Source organism: Terrapene carolina, unplaced genomic scaffold (genome assembly GCF_002925995.2).
Source record: "Terrapene carolina triunguis isolate 2854851 unplaced genomic scaffold, T_m_triunguis-2.0 Scaffold42, whole genome shotgun sequence".
In the NCBI taxonomy this organism is placed as follows: domain Eukaryota; kingdom Metazoa; phylum Chordata; order Testudines; family Emydidae; genus Terrapene; species Terrapene triunguis.
The window spans coordinates 65860162-65884782 of NW_020664393.1; the positions used below are offsets into that span (position 1 = coordinate 65860162).

At 43.0% G+C, this 24621-nt stretch overlaps 1 protein-coding gene across 1 annotated transcript in view; it reads right to left on the reverse strand.

The window, feature by feature from the left end:
- HS1BP3 (HCLS1 binding protein 3) overlaps positions 1 to 24621 on the reverse strand; it is a 67912-nt gene that overhangs the window by 42605 nt on the left and 686 nt on the right. Inside the window, exons 2-3 of the mRNA XM_024200601.2 lie at positions 14939 to 15104; positions 2049 to 2256 (exon numbers count right to left, since the gene is read on the reverse strand). Of these exons, the coding sequence (XP_024056369.1) occupies positions 2049 to 2256; positions 14939 to 15104 (374 nt within the window). The remainder of the gene's footprint in view (positions 1 to 2048; positions 2257 to 14938; positions 15105 to 24621) is intronic.

Below are 24621 nucleotides of genomic sequence, written 5' to 3' on the forward strand. Positions count from 1 at the left end.
AAACTAAAAGTACAATCCTGGACTGCATGAAAAATGAAGTTGAGATCAGCATGTGGTACAATTCTTCAATTCGCACACATAAATAAAAATCTAAAATGGGTAGAAGAGACTGTGCCCACTAGAACAGAGGTTCCCAAACTGTGGTACACATACCCCTGGGGGTACGCAAGACATCTCTGGGGAGCACAAGGGAGAAACAGTATAATGGTGGATTTTATTTATTAATTATTTTATTTATTGCATTTTTATAATAGGCTACTCAGATGCAGCTTTAAAACTCTGTGGGAATTTGTTATATATAATATGGTAGTTAATTTACTTCAAGATGTACCAGTGAGAACACACAGATACTCAGAGACGCTGACATACACAGCCCTCATCTCCAACCACCGTACAGCGTGGGTTCAGTTGCCGTCTAACTGAGCTCAGAACTTAGTCAAGGGGTTTTATTTCGGTTATGTACATTGCATTATAAATATATCTGTATGTAACAGTGAAATATGGACAGATGGCTAAAGACAGGTAGTGTTGAGAAGAACACACAAAGTATCAGTGATGAGAAGGGAAGAGGTACACAGGCGGCTGGTAAATCTGGAAGGAGATACGCAATAAGAAAAGTTTGGGAACCCCTGCATTAGAGCATGCACTGGAATGGAACCCAAGCTTCCCAAGTCTCATCATTCCTCTGCTGCCAGAAAATATCTGTGAAAGCCTCTGGCAAAGTGTTGCATCCCCCTCTAGTGCTGGTCCACACAGAGGATAAGGGCCTACCACTGCTATCAATTACTCTGTTAGCTCAAGTGGCAGATGTCTGTGCAGTGGATGTAAAGGTTCCAACTCTTCCGATAATCCAGGTGGGTGTCAATCTGATGCCACATGATGGAATTAATTTTTTCCAGTTTCCTTTTTAAAAAAACCTAGAAAATTACACACAAAAATACTGTGTTATAAGAACATTATTAAGGTTGCAATGTCAAACACCCCATAGATAGGAAATGCCAGAATTAAGATTACCTGTGCAACCCCTTATGAGTATGTATTATGATACAGGCTTTAATTATTTGGTCACATCCTATTTTTTCCACAGGACCCTCTGCTTCATTCATTTCGTGAGCAGCTATTCAATATTGTCTTTTCTCCTCATTGTTCAGTGCGTGGCCCCAGACCTTATTTATTGCACACTGTTCAAATCCTACCATGAAGACAGAATTATTAATTTCCTCATGGGCTTTCCTATGGCATTTATCACTGTAGTATCCACATGCTTCACAAACATTAATTAATTGATTTTCACAACACCTATGCGAGGAAAGTCTACGTTTACAGATGGGGAACTGAGGCACAGAGAGATCAGAGTCAAACCGTTCATTAATATTGGATGCCCAATCTGAGATGCCTAGGGCCCGGTTTTTCAGAGCATTATACAGCATTTTATATGTTCATGGCACAGCTCCCATTGACTTCAGTTGCAGCTGTGAGTGCTCTGCATTTCTACAAATCAGACCCCAGTATCTCAAGTCAGGCATCCAGAAAATGAGGAACACACAATTAGTGTGAAAAGACTGCTTTAAGTGGCTTGTCCAGATCACACAGGAACCCTGCGGCAGGGGCAGGAGCAAAATCCAATTCTCCAGGGCAGCATTCAACTGCCTGAACCATGAGACCATCCTTTCTCTTCCTGCAGTCCCCTGCTTCTTTCACTACACATCTTCCAACTTCAGCAACAAACAAAGCAAGGTCTGTAGACAATAGCCTCCTTCAATATGCAGCCCTCATTCATCTCCAGAGCAGGTCCATCCTGTGCAATGAATGAGGCAAGGAAAAAATAGCATGTGATCATGTCATTAAAGATTGTACCATAATGCATATGCACAAGGGGGGCTGAATTAAGGTTACACAGAAGACCTTAATTCTAGTATTTCCTAACTTTTGAGTGCTTGACTTAATATCGTTTTAAAAGGTGTGTGTGTGTGTGTGTGTGTGTGTGTGTGTGTGTGCGTCTGTGTACGCGTGCATGCGTGCGTGTGCAATATAATTATTTTAGTTACCTAAGAATTCCAGTAATTCAGGACTTGTTGCTAGTTCCAGATCTTTGGCGATGAGCCTCATGATGTCATTGAACACCACTCTTCGTTCTCGGATATCAGATTCCCCGACAAACAGAGCTTTCCTGGGTAATGGTGGAAGAGATGCCTGTGGGTAGTGGGCAGTCAGCTTTTGGTAAAACTCATCAATCTCACTGTACTTCTTAGAGACCTGTAATGAAATATACATGTTGGATTCGTTTATGAACAGACAAGAGTGAAGGACAGACCGCAAACGTGCAGGGAGTTATGCTCCATGAAACATTTCCCCTGGATGCCTCAGTGTAAAATATGCAGTACCAAAAAGCTTTCCATCTGGCCTGGTGTCAGCTTGTCATCTTTGTAGTTCACCACACAGCGTTACTGTGATCCCCTACTGTAATGAAATAAAAATCCAGCACAGTATTCAGTCAGACAGCATGGGCATCAGCTACTTGCATACATAGAGGATCAGAACTCGAGATATTCTTCTTTGAAAGCACAGGCCCCTAACATTCAGCTACAAACGGACTCTTTGCTGCCTGCCCTGTGAGAGGTCAGGAAGTAGGAACCTCTCCAGTCTAGCATCCTAATGGAAAAAGCTGCAGGGATCTTATTCAGGGCCGGCTCCAGGCACCAGCTTGCCAAGCAGGTGCTTGGGGCGGCCACTCCGGAGAGGGGCGGCACGTCCAGCTATTCGGTGGCAATTCGGCAGACAGTCTCTCACTCCCGCTCGGAGCGAAGGACCTCCTGCCGAATTGTCGCCGCAGATCGCGGCTTTTTTTTTTTTTTTTTTTTTTGCACCGCTTGGGGTGGCAAAAACCCTGGAGCCGGCCCTGATCTTATTCCCAGTTTGCTGCTTCTCTTTAAGACAGATTTGCCAACCTTGGTAGGTAGCTGCTCTACGCTGTTGGTGCCTGAATGTCTGCCACATTTGCTAATGTACCTGATAACCAGCACAGAACCTCAGAACTTGTCACTACCTCTATTGGGAAGCAATGACTCTGAAAAAAGATTTGGGGGTCATCAGCTGAACATGAGCTCCCAGTACGACGCTATGGACGAAATAGCCAATGCAATCCTGGAATACATAAGCAGGAATCACAAGTTGGAGCAGAGAGGTTACTTTACCTTTGTATTTGGCACTGGTGTGACCGCTGCTGCAATACTGTGCCCAGTTCTGGTGCTCACAATTCAAGAAGGATGTTGATAAATTAGACAGAGTTCAAAGAAGAGCCACAAGAACAATAAAAGGATTAGAAAACATGTCTTATAGTGACAGACTCAAAGAGCTCAATCTATTTAGCATAACAGAAGATTAAGGGGTGCCTTGATTATAGTCTATAAGTATCTACATAAGGAACTCAATGCCCACAAATACGAAGGAGGCATCACAGCAATACACTCTGCTACTCCAGACACAATTATCTGGCTTAACCATCTTAATGTAAAACTATAGTAGTTGCTCTACATTTACTTCAGCCAGAAAAAGAAGACTGAGTGAGGCAATTCCTCATCTGCTGGACAGCAAGGGGTGTCAACTGAGACAGTATCTCATTTACATATAAACACCAGGTACTTTGAGAACACGGGGGTATAATTTGACCCAAGTTTTGTACTTGGGGCCCATAATTTTTGAGATTACCCTGTTGGGAACCCACCTACACAAAGCCTGGACAATGACTGGGGAAGAATCACCCTGATTAAGCCAATGTTTGCCGGGGTGGGGTAAGAGGCCGGGACAGACAGACCCAGGGGACAGAAGTACAAAGGCTGGATGGATTCTTAAAACCACTGAAACCCTTGTATCTGAAATTGCTGTGCTAAGACCTATCATTGCCTTATGTGAGCAGAGCTCACCTAAGGTTCCTACCAGTGGCAAGCAGAGGCCAGAGCCCAGCCGCAGTTCTGGTCATCTGAGCAGCAGGCAAAGAAAAGTTGGAGTTGGGCCCAGCCATAGCACCCAATAGGCAAAGAAAAGCAGCAGTTGGTTTCACCCACAGGTCACAGCTTCTAGCAGCAGAGTGAGAGCAACAGAGCGCACTACAGCGAGAGCAGAGGAATTTGTAGCAACAGTCTGTGTCAGCTTAGCAACTAGGATGAGGTCTGCCTGTCCTAGGTGCTGAAATCAATAAAGCAGGAGGGGTGGTAGAGCCCCAGAGCTGCCTACAAAACAGGGACTCTGATTTTCCTGAACTCTTGGAATCACAGACTGTAAGTATGGAAGCTGGGGAACCATGAACTGAGAGTGGGAGGCTGGAAGGCAGAACAAAGTGCATCAGCCATTCAGGGTCCAATTGTTTGGGACTGTGACTTATGCACCCTGGGGTAAACGGTGGTAGAAGGTGTGAAATTGTAAATGTTTGTCCCATTCAACCTGGCCTTTCCCTTTTCTCCTCCACACCCTCCCCTCCCAAATGAAGTTTGTTTGTTTAAACCTCTGTGCTTGCAAGCGGGTACAGATTTGCCTAGTAAAGGTACTTAGAGTGGTTATAGGTAGTGATCACTTGGTGGATGTTCGAGCCAAAAATTAAGAAACTGCAGAGAATCCCCTAAAATAAGGACCCAGCCCTTGTTGCTGCCAAAGGCCACTGGTAGAAGAGTTACACTTTACCGGCAGAACTCCTCCTTCTGTTGGCATATGTTGCGTCTACACTGGGGGCTGTGGCATAGGCTCTGCAGTGTAGACATAGCCAGAGCGGGGACAGGAGATTCCTCGTTTCTTCTCCAAAAAAACAGATATTGTTCTTCAATGATGTGCACAATATGTCAAATGTAGAATTAATTGTAATAAGTAGCAAGTTAATTTATTAAAGTAATATGAAAGAGCAACTAATCCATAGAACTACCCCCCAAAATATTACATTCAAATTCAAAACTGAGCATTGGGATGAGACAAAAAAACCTTAAATATTACTTTTTTTCTCTTCACCCCAGAAAATGTTAATCTTCCTATGCAAACCAAATGTGCACATTTTTCATAAATCTCAATTTGTGTTTACACTATTGAATTTAGAGCAAATGCGCACCCTCGTACACTATTACTAATTAAACCATTGAAAATCCCTGTAGGCTTCCCACAACAACCAACCATCATGTGCAATACAGCACACAGAATGTGCTAAATACTCTATCCCAAGCATACTAATTTGCTACTTGAAAGTCTGCATGTTATTACACCATGCAAAATAATTTGAGACAGTGCTTAAGTGCCCTCTGCTGGAATAGTCTATCATGTACCAGACTCAGGATTAAATATCTAAATATCTTTTTTTATTCTAGCAAATAAATAAAAATCAATACTATTAATCTGTAATATGTGGTTCAAACGATTTTCTCCTATTACCTATGATTCTTCTAGGCCCCAATTCTGCAAACACTTATATACATGCTTAACTTTACTCATGCAAGTAGTATCCTTTGGCCAGATTCTCAGATGGTGTAAACTGGCATAATTGGCTTAAATAGAATTCACACCATCTAAGACTCTGGCTAATCAACTTCAAAGAGACTACTCATCTGAATGAAACTAAGCACAAACGTATTTGCATGACAGGGGTCCTATTTACAACATTCATTTTGAAAAGACAGCATGCACTTTAGGAAGAAGGATTTTATTGCTAGAAACACATAAATTTATCAGGAATAAAAACATGCTGAAATAGCTGGAAGAGTAAGAAAACTGCCCGGAAGTTCAAGGTGGAGACTGAAACTTTGGCTCCAACCCTACAAGTGATACACATGAGGAATCCCAGTGAAGTTATCAAGATGTATGTGAAGTTAAGTACCGCCCGCCAGCCCCCCGCTACTGTGAGAAGCTAATTTAAAGAGCCTGTGTAGGCAGTTAATTGAATAAGGTGCATTTGGGCCTGATAAAAGGCCTTCAGGGCTCAGTTTCAGTGAAGTGTTCTCAGAGAAACCACCTCTCTAAAGAGAGAGGAACTCCCAGAGACCACAGGCCACAAGGTGGGGGGCTGTGCAACCCTGAGCCCAAAGGGAGAAACTTCTGGCCAGAGAGCCCAGGACTGAAACTACAAGCCCCAAGAAGCAGGAGGGCCGGGCAGCCCTGGGCAGTTGTTAAGGGGCCCCGGAGCAGGGAGTGCCTGCAGGGCCTCATTAGGTCAGCAGAGGGCACTATAGGACAGGCACACCCCACAACAAAGCCTTTGTCCCAAACTCATGCTCTTGTGCTTTTTGTTCACAAGGAGTTCAGTGTGCAGAAGACATGGTGTGTCCTTAACTCACTGCCCAACAGCTTTCTGAGTACTACTCTTCATTTTATAGTATTTTACAGTATGCACATTTGAACTGTGTTTTCCATTTTTAAAAAGCACTTCTTCATACTACAGGAAAATGGAGGCCTGGCATTGTGGCCTTTGAATTGAAACAATTGCAGGCTTTGGCTAAAGGCATTTTGGGCTGTATAAGTAGGGGCATTGCCAGCAGATCGAGGGATGTGATCATTCCCCTCTATTCGACATTGGTGAGGCCACACCTGGAGTACTGTGTCCAGTTTTGGGCCCCACACTACAAGAAGGATGTGGAAAAATTGGAAAGAGTCCAGCGGAGGGCAACAAAAATGATTAGGGTGCTGGAGCACATGACTTATGAGGAGAGGCTGAGGGAACTGGGATTATTTAGTCTGCAGAAGAGAAGAATGAGGGGGGATTTGATAGCAGTCTTTAACTAACTGAAAGAGGGTTCAAAAGAGGATGGATCTAGACTGGAATGGGTTCCCTAGGGAGGTGGTGGAATCTCCTTCCTTAGAGGTTTTTAAGGTCAGGCTTGACAAAGCCCTGGCTGGGATGATTTAGTTGGGAATTGGTCCTGCTTTGAGCAGGGGGTTGGACTAGATGACCTCCTGAGGTCCCTTCCAACCCTGATATTCTATAATAATCTCTTTTTACAGAGATTCCAATCCCAGGTTGCAAAGTCAAGTACTCAAAAGATAAGAAGTTAAGATGTAATTAAGGTTGTCCCTGCAATCTTGTGCCTCAGTATTATGATAGTTACATGATCACATGCTATATTTTCCACCCTGCCTCATTAAGTGCAAATAGGATGAGGCTCAATATTTCTTTTCAGCAACATGTGGCCCCACGTCTTATTTACTGCACACCAACCAACTGCTGCACTGAGTGTGGAATTGTTTTATTACCCCATGGGCTTTTCAGCTGCATTTATCTCCTAGAATTTGAGTGCTCCACAAACGATGAACTTATCTTCACAACAGCCCTCTAAAGTGGGGAAATGTTATGCCACATTCACAGATGGGATACCAAGTCACAAGGAGATTTTAGGCCAAAATTTGCATACATGCACAGATAAAATATACATACATACAGAGAGACAGAGAACTATTAGTGTGTGGTGCAGACATAATAAAGCTGCATTTTGTATGTAAGACAACAAGACAGTAAGGGCAGGGCTATTTTAGCATTTAATAAACTTCATCAGCAAATTAAATTGTGAACTAATATGTAATTACACTGAGTATTAGGCTGATACATAAAACAAAACATCAACGGCTGGGTGCGTTCTAAAAGGAGAGTGGGCAGTGGAGGACTTCTGGAAAGACAAGGTGTGAGCAGTAGAAACGCATTTGCGATAAGAGAAGCCGGTGTATCTCTGCCCCAGAAAATGGCAGTTTGTGTGCAATAATTAAGCTTTACCTTCTCAATGGCCGCTATGATTCAGTTTTAAAAATAAAGCAACTCCATTGTTTCTATGTACCGAGAACATTCCGAACTTTAAAAGGAAACACAGCTGAGTTTTCCTTTAGTTTAGCAAGTGTGACCCCAAGGTTAATGCTTATCCACAGCCCACACTACAATCTGCAGTGCTTTACAAACGGAAGTGTTTAAATAACTTCAGATTCACAAAGACTCTGATTTGAAGACTCAGCTTGGAAGCGAACTGCTCGTGCTGATACTCAATATGAACACTGCATTTTAAATGTACTGATACCGAATGCTATGCAAACACACACACATGTAAACTGCAGGTTAATAGCTAAAGTTATATTGTTCAAATCAAAGAAATGGTAGGGCTAGAGTATTTCACATTTGTAAGTGAAATAGGTCTTCCTTGTTAAAGTAGTTTTGATTATACGCACACAGTATATCTTGTAGAACAAGTCAATAAAAAGCTGTTACCCCACTGTCACAGTTCAGGGCATCTGCACCAATCCCTCTGTGGTCCTTTGAAGGACCCACTCTAGGCTGACTGCTCCTGTCTTGAGCAGAGACCCGCATATCTCTCCCTTACAAGGTTGTGCAGTTCCCTGCCTACAATGTAATATTCCCAGCAAGCCAGACTGCCTAAACAGGCCAGTGTCTGCGCTTTGCTTTCTCTTCAACACAGTGTACTCCCTGCAGTTAGAGTTCTTTCTAAGCAAGTACATTTATTGTTAAGGTGAAAGCATTACAGAGAAAACATATTAAAAACAATAAAAGAGCCTACACACATGCTAAAGAGCTTATCAGAGGTCACCCCAACTCCTGCCTTGGGCTCTGGTAGATATCATTCCTTCAAAACCCACAACTTGGTGATAAGTTCATAACTGTCTCAGATTCAGAACCAGAACTACCATGAATAGTGCGGTCTTTCATTTATATAGCTTGGGCCTTTGATCTTGCCCTCATTGAGCTGTGATGAGAAGATAATGGCCCCCTCCCCAGGATGTAGCTTCAAAAGGCTGGGGTTTTGCATAAACGGAGGTGGGGACTTTGCATTCACCTCCCCCTAGATATTCCCCAGGAAAACCACTTCGTTTTTGTTCCAAAAGTCCATTCTTGTCTGGCACATCGTTCCATATAGAACCCCACGTTTCACATCGTCACATCTCTCCATTTGAGAGGTTACATACAATCCTGACCCACAATAAGACATAAGCTATTCATTTACTACAATGGACCCCAAAGATACTTAAACTTAATTCAATATGATCTCCCAAGGATATGACGGAAAACTGACATCTCTGTTACACATGCCGCCGCCACCTCCACCCCTTTGCCCAGTCCATCGCTAAAAAAACACAACCATCCACAATCTCTTCATATCTCCCTCCCTCCAGCTCCTGGTTCTCACAGAGACCTGCATCCCTCCATCTGACACTGCAGCTGCACTCTCTTATAGAGGCCTCTTCTTCTCTCACAGTCCCCACCTTACATCAGATGGTGGTGGGGCTGTAGGGCTTCTCCTCTCCTATTCCTGCTGCTTCCAAACCTTCCCTCTTCCCCTTTCTCACTGTTCCTCCCCCCTCCATGTCACTGTCATCTAACATCGCCCAACTCCTCCCCATCAGCCTTCTTTTCTGATTTTGATTCCTTGCTCTCTCTCTCTCTCCCTTTCCTCACAATCTCCCACACTCATCCTTGGTGACTTCAACCCCATGCTGATGACCTATCCAACCCCCTAGCTATATGTTTCCTCGCCCACACCTCTTAATTTGACCTGTAGTTCTTGTTCAGCTCTCTCACTCACAAAAAGGGCTCTTCACTCAACTTAGCAAAAGAGGGCAGAGACTGGTAAAGACTAAGGTCCACCTCTCTGACCATCACCTAATCTCTTTCAACATCTCCCATCAGCCCCTTCCCTCACGCCCTGCCACTCAGCCTTTCTGTGCCTTCCAGTCTATCAGTGTTGATGACTTCTCATTTGCTCTCAGCCCTCCCTCCCTAGTCTCTTCCACTGATATTGTTATTGATTCTCTCCATGCTTCACTCTCCTCCATCCTTGAGTCTTTTGCCTCTCTCCCCCATTGCAAGTGTAACCCACACACCTCCTGGGTGTGGTGTTCTGTCCCCTCTAGTGGCACCAAGACCACTTAGAGAGAGAGATTAATGAGTCTGCTCTACAGCCTTCGCTAACAGCTATATGTCTTTTAGCTCATGCAGTAGAATCATAGAATCATAGAAGATTAGGATTGGAAGAGACTTCAGGAGGTCATGTAGTCCAACCCCCTGCTCAAAGCAGGAGCAATCCCCAACTAAATCATCTCAGCCAGGGCTTTGTCAAGCTAGGCCTTAAAAACCTCAAAGGATAAAGTTTGCACCACCTCCGTAGGTAGCCCATTCCAGTGCTTCACCACCCTCCTAGTGAAATAGTGTTTCCTAATAACCAACCTAAACCTCCCCCACTGCAACTTGAGACCATTGCTCCTTGATCTGTCATCTGCCACCACTGAGAACAGCCGAGCTCCATCCTCTTTGGAACCCCCCTTCAGGTAGTTGAAGGCTGCTAATAAATCGCCCCTCACTCTTCTCTTCTGCAGATTAAACAAGCCCAGTTCCCTCAGCCTCTCCTCGTAAGTCATGTGCCCCAGCCCCCTGATCAATTTCGTTGTCCTCAGTTGGACTTTCCAATTTGTCCACATCCTTTCTGTAGTGGGAAGCCCAAAGATGGACGCAATACTCCAGATGTGACCTCGCCAGTGCTGAATAGAGGGGAATAATCACTTCCCTCAATCTGCTGGCAATGCTCCTACTAATGCAGCCCAATATGCCGTTAGCCTTCTTGGCAACAAGGACACACTGCTGAGTCATATCCAGCTTCTCATCCACTGTAATCCCCAGGTCCTTTTCTGCAGAACTGCTGCTTAGCCAGTCGGTCCCTAGCCTGTGGCGGTGCATGGGATTCTTCCTTCCTAAGTGCAGGACTCTGCACTTGTCCTTGTTGAACCTCATCAGATTTCTTTTGACCCAATCCTCCAATTTCTCTAGGTCACTCTGGACCCTATCCCTACCCTCCAGCGTATCTACCTCTCCCCTCAGCCTAGTGTCATCTGCGAACTTGCTGAGGGTGCAATCCATCCCATCATCCAGATCATTAATAAATATGTTGAACAAAACCGGCCACAGGACCAACTCCTGGGGTACTCCGCTTGATACCGGCTGCCAACTAGACATCGAGCCGTTGATCACTACCTGTTGAGCCCTACAGTCTAGCCAGCTTTCTATCCACCTAATAGTCCATTCATCCAATCCATACTTTTTTAACTTGCTGGCAAGAATACTGTGGGAGACCGTATCAAAAACTTTGCTAAAATCAAGATATGTCACGTCCACTGCTTTCTGCATATCCACAGAGCCAGTTATCTCTTCATAGAAGTAGAGGCTCATGCATTTAGCTCCAGAGATCCCAGGTTCGATCCCGCCCGCCGACGACCAGGGTCTGTCAGTGTTACACAAGTTTTCCCTGCCAACCCGACATCTGTTTCCTCTGCTCCTGCTCTCGCGCTGCAGAGCGTCTCTGGCAGAAATCCTGAAACCAGCTGACTTCCTCCATGACTAATTCATTCATCTCTTTCAGTTCTGCCATCTTCTGAGCTAAGCAACTCTACTTCTCCAACTCAACTGAATATCACACCTGCAATCCCAGCTGCTGTTCACGTCTTTGACTCATTTCTCAAACCCTTCCCTCCTCCAGCCTCTACTTCTCCCTCTCACAGGATCTCAACATTTTCTGCCAAGAGAAAACTGACAATATACAATGTGACCTTCCCCTGCCCTTTGGCTCTCCTCCTTTTCCCCCATCCCCTCCTACAACTCTCTTCGCCTTCCCTCTGGTCAGATGCAGAATTTTCTCATCTGCTCTTCTCCTGTAACCCCCTCCACTTGTCAGAGTGATCCTATCCCATTCCCAGATCTCCCTTGCACCCACTCTCAGCCCCCTCCCTTACTCGTCTCCTTAACTGCTCGCTCTTCTCTAGCCCTTTCCCCCCAGAACACAAGCATGCTTTAGTCTCTCTCATTTAAAAAAACAACAAAAAACTTATCTTTGACTCCACTTGCCTCTCCTGCTGCTGCCCCATCTGCCTTCTCCCTTTCATCTCTAATTGAAACACACTGCTTATAATTGCTGTCTGTAATTCCTCTTCTCCAATTCCACCCTAGACCCTCTCGGATCTGGCTTCCACCCTTTTCACTCTGCTGAAACCGCTGTCTCCAAAGTCTCTAATGACCTCCTGCTAACCAAAGCTCAGAACGAATATTCCATACTCATACTCCTTGACCTGTCGGCCACCTTTGACACCACAGACCATGTTCCACTTGTTGAAATTCTGTCCTCCCTTGGCTCCCATGACTCTGTCATCTCCATCCTCTCTAATTGCTCCTTCTGCATGTCCTTCGGATGATCCTCCTCATCCACCTGACAACTTTCTGTGCGGGCTCCACAGGACTCTGTCTTTGGTCCCCTTCTCTTCTCCACCTCCACCTTATCTCTGGGCACTCTCATCTGCAAACACACATTCAGCTACCATCTCTATGCTGACAATTCACAGATCTGCCTTTCTACTCCAGACCTCTCTCTTTCTTGGCCGATCTCTCTGACATCTTCTTGTGAATGCCTAGCAGTCAGTTCAATTTCAACAAGGCTAAAATGGAGTTCTTAATCTCCCCTGCCTCACAAAAGCCCTGCCTGCTACCTCTTTTCTCAAGCAGTAATAATATCACCACCCTCCTGCCTGCCAGTCAGGCCCATAACTTGGGGGTCATCTTCGACTTGGACCTCTCTCTAGATTAGGATGGAGAAAAAGATACATTAGAATTGGAAAAGGTACAGAGAAGGGCAACAAAAATGATTACGGGTATGGAACAACTTCCATATGAGGGGAGATTTAAAAGACTGGGACTTTTCAGCTTGGAAAAGAAATGACTAAGATAGGATATGATAGCAGTCTATAAAATGGTGTGGATAAAGTGAATAAGTGTTATTTATAACTTCACATAACACAAGAACCTGGGGTCACCCAATGAAATTAATAGGCAGCAGGTTTAAAACTAACAAAAGGAAGTACTTCCTCACACATCGCATAGTCAACCTGTGGAGCGCTTTGCCCGGGCATGTTGTGAAGGCCAAAACTATAATGAGGTTCAACAAAGAATGAGATAAGTTCATGGAGGATAGGTCTATCAATAGCTATTAGCCAAGATGGTCAGAGATGCTCTGGGTATCCCTAGCCTCTGACTGCCAGAAGCTGGGAGTGGACGACAGGGAATGGCTATCTTGATGATTGTCTGTTCTGTTCATTCCCTCTGAAGCATCTGGTATTGGCCACTGTCAGAAGACAGGATACTGGGCTAGATGGACCATTGGTCTGACCCACTATGGCTGTTCTTACATTCTTATGAAGTGTTAAACCAGCTTTTGGCTGCAGTAGCCTCTTTTTCAGGTGTAGAAAAACTATTTTCTTCATTTCAGTTTATTCAACTAGTTCAGTTCAATGACTTGTTCATTCATAGTTAGGAAACCAATTGGGAGTTGAAAAATCAGGAAAGCTTGTTTTCCTCTTCCAACCTATGAATAAAAACTCAGTGTGTGAGGATGAGCTCTATTACTTCTAAAACCTTGAAGGACTTGATGACCAGAAACAATCAGTTCAATTGACTAACTACAGCTAATACTCCCTTTGTTGAATACATCAGCTAACACCAAAAAAATGCAGTCTTTCCTATCCATCCACACAGCTAAAACTCTCATCTAGGCTTTTATCATCTCATGTCTTGATTACTCCTCTCTGGCCTCGACAAATGCAATCTTGCCCAGCTCATGTCTATTCAGAACAGGGCTTTGGAGCGGAGCAACTCCGGAGCAGTGGAGCTGCAGGTTTTTGCCTGGAGCAGGAGCGGAGCCGGAGCTCCAAAGCCCTGATTCAGAATGCTGCTGCAAAGATCATTTTCCAATCCCATCATTTTGTTCGTGTCACCATCTCCCTGAATCACAGATTCATAGATTCCATGACCAGAACGGACCACTGTGATCATCTAGTCTGATCTCCTATTTAATGCAGGCCAAACTTCCCCAAAATAATTCCCTTCTCTGTCACATCAAACATAAGCTTTCACTTTCAAGGCCCTTTACAGCTTATCCCCACCCTACCTATCATCTCTCATTCACTGTCAAAAGGTCGACTCCTGACTCTGATAGGCCCATGATCCAGTCTCCACTGCCCTCTTGTTACATTTTCAAATTAGCACCTTCATGCTTCCTCCTATGCTGCCCCTCATGTTTGGGAGGCGCTCCCCACAGACAGGCACAAAGCCACCTCATTATCCTCCTTCAAAACCTTCTCAAAGCTCTTCTTTGCCATGATGTCTACAAAAAAACTTAACAATGGTTAGGCTGCCTGTCATGCTGACCAATAATGTCTCATTTTACTCCTCTGCCTGTCCTATACTTAGATTGTCAGCTCCGTGGGGCAGGGACCATCTTTTTGTTCTGTGTTTGTACAGTATCTAGCACAATGGAGTCCTTGTCTACGACTAAGTCCAAGGTGCTATGGTAATACAATAACAACAATAAACCAACGTGAAGCATATACCCTACCACTCTACAAACTCAGGGTTTAAAATGACTTCCACATGCTCAAACTATTTTCCAACAAGTCAGGAGACAACTGAGCAAAAAATATATAAAATTCCAGTCCTATAAATCAGCTTTTCTTTAGGACTTCCCCAGGAAGGGTGAAATGCCAGGATGACTAACAATAAACAGGGTATTAGACCAATCTCACTGTAGAGTACATATTAAATTCAAGAACTCACATTATTACTTAGCAAGAACAGCTTGGGGAGCATAGGTAGCCTCAGAAGATGTTGAAGATAGGGTAGAAAATCTCTGTGCTCCATGTCTTATGTGGAGATAATATTCATCTACTTTTGTAAAGTGCTTTGAAATGTTTGGCTGAAAAGCACAATTATAGATGCAAAGTACTGTTATTTCTGTAACAGCCCAGACTGCCCTGTCATATTGAAGATTATGAATATGATCAAACATGTAATATTACAACAGTATAAAAATAATGAACGCCGATAGAGGGGAAAAAAAACAAAAGATTTCTTTATCAAATACAGCAATGATTAACTACTTACCATAAACTGAACCACATCTTCAGGTTTGTGCTTTGCTGATTTGAATGCAGCCAGTCGGGTAACAGCTACAATGTGATATTCCACATGGCCGGACATCATCTTCCCATGGATTTCCTGGTACTCTGGCACTGACAAGTCTATCCCTGTGTGAGCATTCTGAACTTGCCTATGAACGAAAACAAAAAGTGAGTTCAAATATAGACAGCACTGACAGGAACACCTTTATTGATTGCCTCAAAGAACACTTGATCAAAGGTCCCCTGAATTCAATGAAAAGACTCCAATTTTAATAGGCTTTGGAGCTGGAATTAAATTTGGTCCTTAAACCATTGCTATTTAGTGAAAATATGACACCACCAACTATGCTATGAAAGAAATAACAAATGTTGCTTATGTAATGTATACGTATTTAGAGTAGCACTGATTACACTAAGCTTAACAAGATATACTGCAAAACCGATACACTTCAGCATCAAGACTGAAAAGTATTTTGCATTCATTTTTAATTGCAAACTTTAAATTTGCTGCAGCCAAACAAAACTTCTCCAATATGTTGTGAACCTCCACAGGATTTTAGCCTAAGGGTCATATTTTCAAAGGTATTTAGGTGCCTAAAGATGCAGATCAGCACCTAACTCCCATTTCAGAAGCACCTAAATCCCATTTAAATATATATTAAATTTAAATGTTCACTTTATACTATTTGAGATTATCTGTAAAAACGTTAATCATCCTCTATTCTGCTGAGAAATTCCTTCTATTGTACCTTGTATTACTCTGTTTCTTATTTAAAATGTATGCACCCTTTGCAAGGAACAGCAAGCCCAATTAACCAAAGCAAAACCACTTTTCATAGCATTCAAGCAGGTCTACCGATATTCACGGCCACATCGCCTAAATGTGCACAAATGAACTACCTGCCATTTGCTCACCTTCTGCATGCTCCACCCACAGATGAGATGGAGAAAGGACCATCAGTCTCAGTCTCATTGGCTGAAGTGTCATTGCTGGCTTCGAACCCTCAGATATCTTAGAACACTTTTTCTTTACAAATACCATGGGGGCCAAAGCAACCAAAATTATTATTCCTGCAGAGGTTGTTTGTTGCCACAGTGAATTACGGGAGTGGACCTCCAGGCCTGATCCTCCTCTCTGGTATACACATAACTTCCATTGACTACTGTTGGAATTATTTATTATTTATGCAGGATATTATCATGACACTAATTTAACCATAAATTCCTTTATTAAATCCAAAGGCTGAATGGTATTTATACAATTGCTCTAAACATGCCTAAAAAGCCCAAATAATAAGCAAGAAATAATATGCAATTTACTGCATCCAAACAGTAGCAAAACATTTATAAGAATTTGATCAAGAGATTTACAAAAGGGCTAAGCCCAGTGGTGCTTAGACCCATATTGGTTGTCTCCAACATGGTCAAGCAGGTATTAGTAATGAACCCTTTAAGAGTCTGCTTTTTATACCCCTTAACAAACAGGCGATGTATTGCCAATTACTGACTTCAGCTAAAAACCAATTTGAGACCGTTCACTTTTATTTCCAGTCTTAATCCAGGTAAGATTTACAACAGCATTTCTCCCTAAGCTCTTTCCTCCCTATCTCTTCCCCTCGTTCTTGCCGACCAACAGTTTTTCCTTTGCACCTGCGTTCACATCAGCCCAAACATTGGGGCCTGTCTACACTGGGGGGGGGGGGAGGAATTGATCTAAGATACGCAACTTCAGCTACGTGAATAGCGTAGCTGAAGTCGAAGTATCTTAGATCGATTTACCTTGGGTCCTCACGGCGCGGGATCAACAGCCGCTGCTCCCCCGTCGACTCCGCTACCGCCGCTCGCTCCGGTGGAGTTCCGGAGTCGATGGGGAGCGCATTCGGGGATCGATATATCGCGTCTTAATGAGACGCGATATATCGATCCCCGATAAATCGATCGCTACCCGCTGTATCGGCGGGTAATCTGGACGTACCCTTTGAGATAACGCTGGTATGTGGAGTGGGAAAGCCCATGTTGGCTCTTTTTACAACAAATTCTCTTTGTCTTATTTAAAGCCTCTGCAGTCACCCCTATCAGTCAGAGTCCTTCTCTTTAGAAATTTCCCGTTTTCATTAGTGATTCTTTGAACCAGACATCCTCCCTACTTCATTCCTTCTCGCCTTTTAACTCATTACTTTCACGGCCTTTCTTTATAACACATATTCCTTTAACCAAACTTGAGCTAACTTTAATTCTCTAATTTTATACTTATTCTACAACTACAGTGAAAGTTACTCATATTCTGGGACAGGAGAACAGGATCCCTGGATTTTACACCTCGAGGTATAAGCAGAGCTTCATCTGGCTAAAATTCACGAGACCTATGCAACACTCCGTAACCAGGCAAAGTCCACAGTAACGGCTGCAAGTTAAATCCTAACAATAAACAGGGTCATTGAAGTCAATGGGAGCTTTGCCACTAACTTCAAGGGGCCAGGATTTCACCTGGAGAGTTCTGCCTGAGTGAGGAGGAAATAAGGAACACGGACAGAAAAAACAGGAATCTGCTTGAAAGCAGGGACAGCCTGAGACCCGTGAACATGTGCTTGAGAGCCAAAGAGAGAATCAGATTCTAAGGTTTTGTCTTTACAGATAAAAAAAGGTGTGTTATTACCATGGGATAACTAACGTGCATCAGCTATCCTACTGTAAAGTCCTAGTGGAGGCAAAGCACTGTAGTTTTACCATGGCAACTAGGCAAGGTCAACCACGGGTGGTGAGTACAGTGCTGACCTCACCTAGCTACCTGGCAGGAAAAACTACAGTGCCTTGTCTCTACTACGATTTTTCAGTGATGTAACTATTGCACAATAGCTATCTCACTGTAAAACACACACACAGGCGATGTCTACACTTTAACTGTGCAGCTGCACCGGGGTAGCGCTTCAGTGTATACACCCACTCCAGTGATGGGAGGGATTTTCCCCTCACTGTATTTAATCCACCTCTCCGAAAGGCCGTAACTAGGTCAACAGAAAAATTCTTCCGTCAGCCTAGCACTGTCTACACCAAGGATTAGGTTGGCTTGGATGTGGGTATGTGGATTCTTCACACCGAGTTGATCTAATTTTCTAGTGTAGACCAGACACACACAATGAAGACAAAGCCTCAACTCTGCAGTTCATCAGCCAGCCCATTCCCTTTCTGACAGCTTGGGGCCCTGTCTTTACATGGGGTCCACAAATCATAAAGCCAGACCTACTGACAAGTTAGTGTTTTGATAGAGCTTGGGCCTGCAGAAGAACTGGATTACACATTGCTTGGTAGGTTTTAAAACAACAGCTGTGTCTGGGACTTGCAAACTTGGCCTCTGTTTTAATCATTGCTATCCAGTATGGTCACGTGTTTGGAAACAGGTCACATTTCATAGTTCTTTTTGCTTCTTTCCAAGTGTCTCCCTCCCTCTTATTACACTGATTGATTTACGTGCTTCAGAGGTTTCTTCAGATCACTGGAATTGTGCTGTAGCTCATGAAGTGAACTAGGCAGCTGAGATGAAGAAGAGCATTGAGAACTACCAGCTAATCAGAAATTGATTCAAACTTTAGCTGGGCTGATGCTAGATATTATTAATATAAATTGTTTATTCCCAAGTAAAAGAAACTCGTCTTCCAAATAGAACCACAGTGACCATCTTGAGTTGCCACGGCACCATTTCAAATGCAAATAGGAGCAGTGAGGATACCAGGCATGCACGTGACATAAAAGATGTTCCAATTCACTTTCCAATAAGACTATCATTCATCTTCCTGTTCTAATCATTGTACATTGTTGCCGTGCTTAGTTAAACAGTTGCTACCTCAGATGTGTCTACTTTTCAGTGGTAGCTCAATACCAATTTGTACTTTGAACTCCTATCCATTAGGATGAAAGGCAAGTGTAAGATATTTTATACAGATTAAGTAGCAGACAGTTATTTACTTTAGGTACTTATATGGCCCCATTAACGTAGTATCTGCGTGCCTCTCAGTCTATACCCTCCCAAAACCCCTAGGAGGTATTCTCCCCATTTTATCCTGAGGGAGGCACAGAGAGACTAAGTGACTTGCCCCGGTCACACACGAAGTCTGTGGCAGAGAAGGGAATTGAATTTGGATGTCCTGAGTCCTAGATAAATGCCCTAGCCAATGAACTTCCTTTCTCTAATGTGAATATGATAGTGCTCTCAAGATCGTTCTTTATTGTTTTGTTGTGGAGTATGGTTAAGGATTAATGGAGGGAGGTTTGGGGGAAAAAAGTAATACACTAAATAGTGCAGTACAGTACAGTATTTTCCTTAACATTACAAATTCCAGGGTATACACCAGGGTGCTGTGTTCTGGCTGTTCGGACAGTCCCAGAAAGGCTGTATCTACATGTAGGTCAACATGCAATAATTCTAAGGCTAAGTTACACTCAAAAGTTAAGTCAACCCAGCTACGTTGCTCAGGAGTGTGAAAAATCCACATAGCCCAGCGACACACTTAAACCAACCTAACCCCTAGCGTAGACAGTGCTAGGTCGATGGAAGAATTCTTCTGTTGACCTAGCTGCCGCCTCTCGGGGAGGTGGATTCACTATGCCAATGGGAGAATCCCTCCATCACTGTAGTGCAGTGGTCCCTAAACTGTGGGGCATGTGCCTCCCTATCGGGGCACAGAGAAACATTGGGGGGGGCCTGGGTCAGCCTCCACAAAGGCCAGGGAGGGAGCAACACTCAGCCCCGCTCTGCCCCAAGCCACAGCTCCGGCCCCGGCCCTGCTCCCGGCTGTGGCTCTAGCCCTGCTCCCAGCTGCAGCTTGGGGGAATGGGGGCGGACAGGTTCCGTTATTGGGGGGGGGGGGCACAATGGAAAAAGTGTGAGGACCACTGCTGTAGTGAGTGTCTACACTGAAGCGCTTAAGCTGTGCTACTGTCGGCTTTCAAATCTAAACAAGCCCTAGTAAGTCACTGTAATTCAGAAGGGAGAAAAAGAATGGCTACATGTGTATGTGCTGTATCACTACGTGTACACACAATGCATAAAAAAAATACATGGAGCACATCCTCAGCTGGTGTAAATTGCTGTAGCTCCCTTGACTGCCACAGAGATATACCAATTTACATCAGCTGAGGATCTAGCCCTACGTTTGAAATTCATTTCGATAACACTTTTCAATTATGCCAACGTGCTGTACAGAAACCAGCAATACCGTGACTATAAGCATCCAAAGTTGATGCTAGAAATAGCATGATTAGTTTTTCAACGGAACTTTAAAAAAAGAAAGAAAAGCACAAGTACTATACAGAGAAGAATTTTACCCAGTAAATGCTAAGTAGGCAAAGAGCCAGAAGGCAACAGTAATGATATTTCAGATAAGAGTGTACAGGGAAAGATTACCCACTGTCCTAAAAGTTAATGAAAAAGGGATCATGTCATAGGCAAAAGAAAGCTATGTTAATGAGACCATGAGCAGCTTTATCTCAGTTTGCCAAAAGAAAGTTTAATATAAAACAATTAACAATATTTTAGTGTCAAAATGTTCTTAATTTAAGGTCGTGTACAGTACTCAGATAATACACCTATAACTATGTTTGTTGAAAGAAAAAAAAGAGACAAAGATGAAACTATTTGCAAATGGTAAAGTCCAACAGACCAAGGAAATGTTACTGAGCATTGACACCTGGCTTAGTAAGATCAATGGTAATGTTTTGCACAAAAGGAAATTAAAATTATTTGGCAGATGCTTCAACATACACACGTTTTCCAAAATGCTTAAAAAGTTAGACAAGAACACAATCAATATGCTCATTTAGTCCCACTTCAACTTGTTTTCTTCTTCTGACATTTTAGGATCCACAGTATTATCTCCCATCTGGTTCCATATCTGAGAAGCAATCCCAAATTATCTACGATATTTTTGGAGAGGGAATGCCAGCATCCCATTGTTCACTGGTAGAAAGCAAGACATTTTATAAGGGCCAAAGAGAACTTTGTGTTCAACAAAACAGATAGTGTATTATCACTGGCTGGAAAATAAAACACTATGCACAGATATGGTGATGTTTTCCTGTTTCACCAGTGTACATCTACACTAATTCTACTGACACTGTTAGTGTAACTCTAGCTTTACATTATTACCAAAAAGAAATTTGGTCCATCAAGTGGCATTTTTGTAATCAATAGCATTAAATATTATTTGAACATGCATCTCCCTGTGTTTCCTTCCCTGCCTGTTTTTTAAAAGTGAAATGAAAGGGGGGGGGGTTAAAAATTGAGTTTCTTTTGAATTAAATGTTTTTTTCTGCTTGTTTTTACTCTTACAAATAACAGGAACGACAAATCTGGTCTTCCCTGGTTTTGTTTGAGAATTTCTTGAGGCTCAGAGGTGTTTATTATATGTTTTCATGCCTCAATTGTTACAGGCAGGCTGTGGAATCTTCAACAGGGACCACCTTTCTTCCAAGTGTTCATTAGGTATTAGAGTTTTAAATGTGCTTAAAAAAAACAAAAAGGAAATAGTTTTAAATAATCTAACCATAAATCCCTCCCCCTCTCAACATGTCAGGTTTCCCTGTGTGCTTTTATGTGATATCATAATAGAACTAGTTCTTTAAATACTGATGAGTTTACCCGAGAAGACAAGACATAATTTCTAATGTAAAAACCAAGTTGAATTATTATTTTTAAACAAAAAGACTGAGGTTTCTTTATAAATCATAAAAAAACAAACAAGCACACTAGCCCAATTTCTCACCCACCCTTCTTTGAAGATCGTGTTGAAAAGGAACCTGATCCTAGCCCCACTGACTTCACTGAGGCCAGGATTTCACCCTAGGTAACTAACGTTATATGCTTTATGTGGTATTCTGTCTTGTCCCAATTCCCTTTTCTTTCTCTGAACACTGGCAGAGACTCATTTTAAAATCAAGCCAAATTCTGTTCTCAGTTACACTGGTGCATTGACTTTACCAGGGTTGTCTTGATGTAAGAAAACAGAATTTTGCCCATACTGCTTAGATGTTTGCACAAAAGATTGCTTCTTTCACATATAAATTATGGCTGTTATTTGGAGTGTCTTCTCCAGCAGTGGCAGCCAACAATGCTGAGTAAGGGACATCTGACAGTAAAATTTGTTTTGTTTTAAATATAGATTTATGTTAGAGACAACACTCCCCAAATGCTTACTCACTCAGATTGCAGCTGTAAGAGTTAGTCAACAGTTCAGCAGGCTGGTAGTTTTGACTAAGTTCTGCTTTTGGTAACAAATCCTTAGACACATCTCTATATTGCAGATTCATAAAGCAATCTGTTCTCCGTCTCCCCACCCCCAACAATAAGAAAAACAAAATGTACTGACAAACCATCCACTATTATTCAAGCATCCTCAGAACATGGAACAACTCTTTTGTCTAGATGTAATCTAGCAGCTTGTCAACACTCTTGTATATTAGGATAGCAACTGACTTCAAATGTATTGGGTTCAAAACACTAGTTTAATTACAAGGGTTACTGAATCAGAGTTCTTAAAGGGCTATCCACCCAAAAAAAAAAATCACACTGATTTTTGGGCTTTTTTCATATTGTTAGAAATAACAGCTAAGATTACTATAACTGAAAGAGTTTAGAGAGGGAAATGATATTTTTGTTTGCAGTTTGTTAACTTTGTGCCTTTGACAGCACTTTGCATATGGTCAGTTTCATCATCGTTTCCCATGTGCAGTTTCCATTATTTGGGCAAACCTCTCCCACAGAAACAGGAGAGAGAATTTTATTTATTTATTTATTTTTAATTAGGAAATTGTGATCCTAAAACCACAAGAACTGGCAGGGAAATTCAGGAAGATGCATTATCTGAAGCGACTTTAGAGTTTTTGAATTGCCTAAGTTTCAAAATGAATGTCCCTAGCACATTTTGGATCTATCAGTATTGTTATTAATTTAATTTTGGTAGCACCCAGAGGTCCCACCATGCTCGGCCTTCTATAATTACACTGAGTAAGAGACGATCCCTGCCCAGAAGAGTTTACAATCCAAGGCCCCGACCCTGCAACATTAGAGAAATGCTTAAACTTTACCATGAGTCATTCCATTGATATCAGTAGGACTACTCATAGTAGTAAACAGGGGCATCATTTGTTATGGGATAAGGGATGCAGTTGCCCGCCACCAGACCTTGGTACCCCACACAGACTTGTCAGGGGTCTATACGCGCCAATATATCGTCCACTTCATCCTGCCCAGACTTTGCCGGATAAGATATAATCACATATAATGTTCTATATACTGACACAACTTTGGTCTCCCCCCCAGACCAGTGCTCAAGCCGCTAGGCACGCTGCCTAGTTAAATATCACCAAGCTTACGGTAGAATATAAACAGAAATAAAGATGAAGGCTGGTCTATGCACATCTGATAATGGGTACTATCAAAAGCAGATGCAGATTTTTTCCTATACATAATTTACAAGATTATTTATTTATTATTTGTATGGTTGCAACAAGGATACCTGCTCATGGATCAGGATCACATTGTGGGAGGTGCTGTCCAAACACAGAACAAAAAGATGGTATTTCTACTGTACCTTGAAACATACTCATTCTCCAACAAGCATGCAAACAAACATGCCAATCCCACAATTTTAGGAACTCCGCAATTTTTGCTGCGTTCTACAAATTCTAAACTTTTCTTATAAAAAGAAATTAGGTTTATATTATTCATTATTATTATTATCCTCTTGACTGAGGAGCAGCCAAATGCCCTCAGCACCTGGCAGGATTAGGCTCTTACTGAAGAGTGAGCAATGTTTACTTTCAGAATATTATTTGTCTAATCACACATTTGTAAAATTGTTTTAGGTGCATTACCTACGGCCACAAAGACGATCATAACGCAGCCTGTGCCCTTCCCAGCTCCATGATGATAAATAAATAATGTTGATGAATTTATACACTACTCTATAGCGGTAGATAGCTGTACTCTACAGCTGCAGCGAAGCTCGAACACTTTAAGGAAACCACACATTTTTCACTTGTAATCTCACATCCAGAATTTCTAGCAGGATGAAATTAAAATGGATTAATTTACACTGATTAAGAAGGCAGTGCTGGCACTGCCATCCAGCATCATAACAGGCTTTTGCAGAAAATTTCGCCTGGCTGTACAGCTATTCAGAGGCAGGCTAATGTTATGTAAAGTGAATCCTGCTGCACAGAAAAAGATGGATTGTTGCCATAGTTCTGTGTTTCCCACTTGCAGAGCCCAAAACCCAAGTGTCAGCGCGGAAACCTTTGATGTTCACGAGTTTGTTGCCAGTCCCATAACTTTGGATACCAGTAAAGGGACTAACGACCTCCCAGGCGGGGTTTTAGAACGGCTACGCTATCTGGGAAAGAGAAAGCCTCGAGCGCAGGGAGCTGGCCTGGTACATTTTCAGGGGGAGGGAGGGAGGTAATTCAGAACTGCTAGGCGGTCAGATCTCCTTCGGATCATCTCCCACCTCCACTGTGGAAAGGGATCACCGCCGATTCCTACTAGTGCTGCCTAACCCACCCCCTCCTCCCCGCAAGGCAGAGCGCCCGCGGCTCCCCGGAAAGCCCAGAAGCTCGGGGCAGCCAGGCCCGGCGGAGGCCCCAGCGCGGCGGCACAGAGGCTGCACCAGGCTC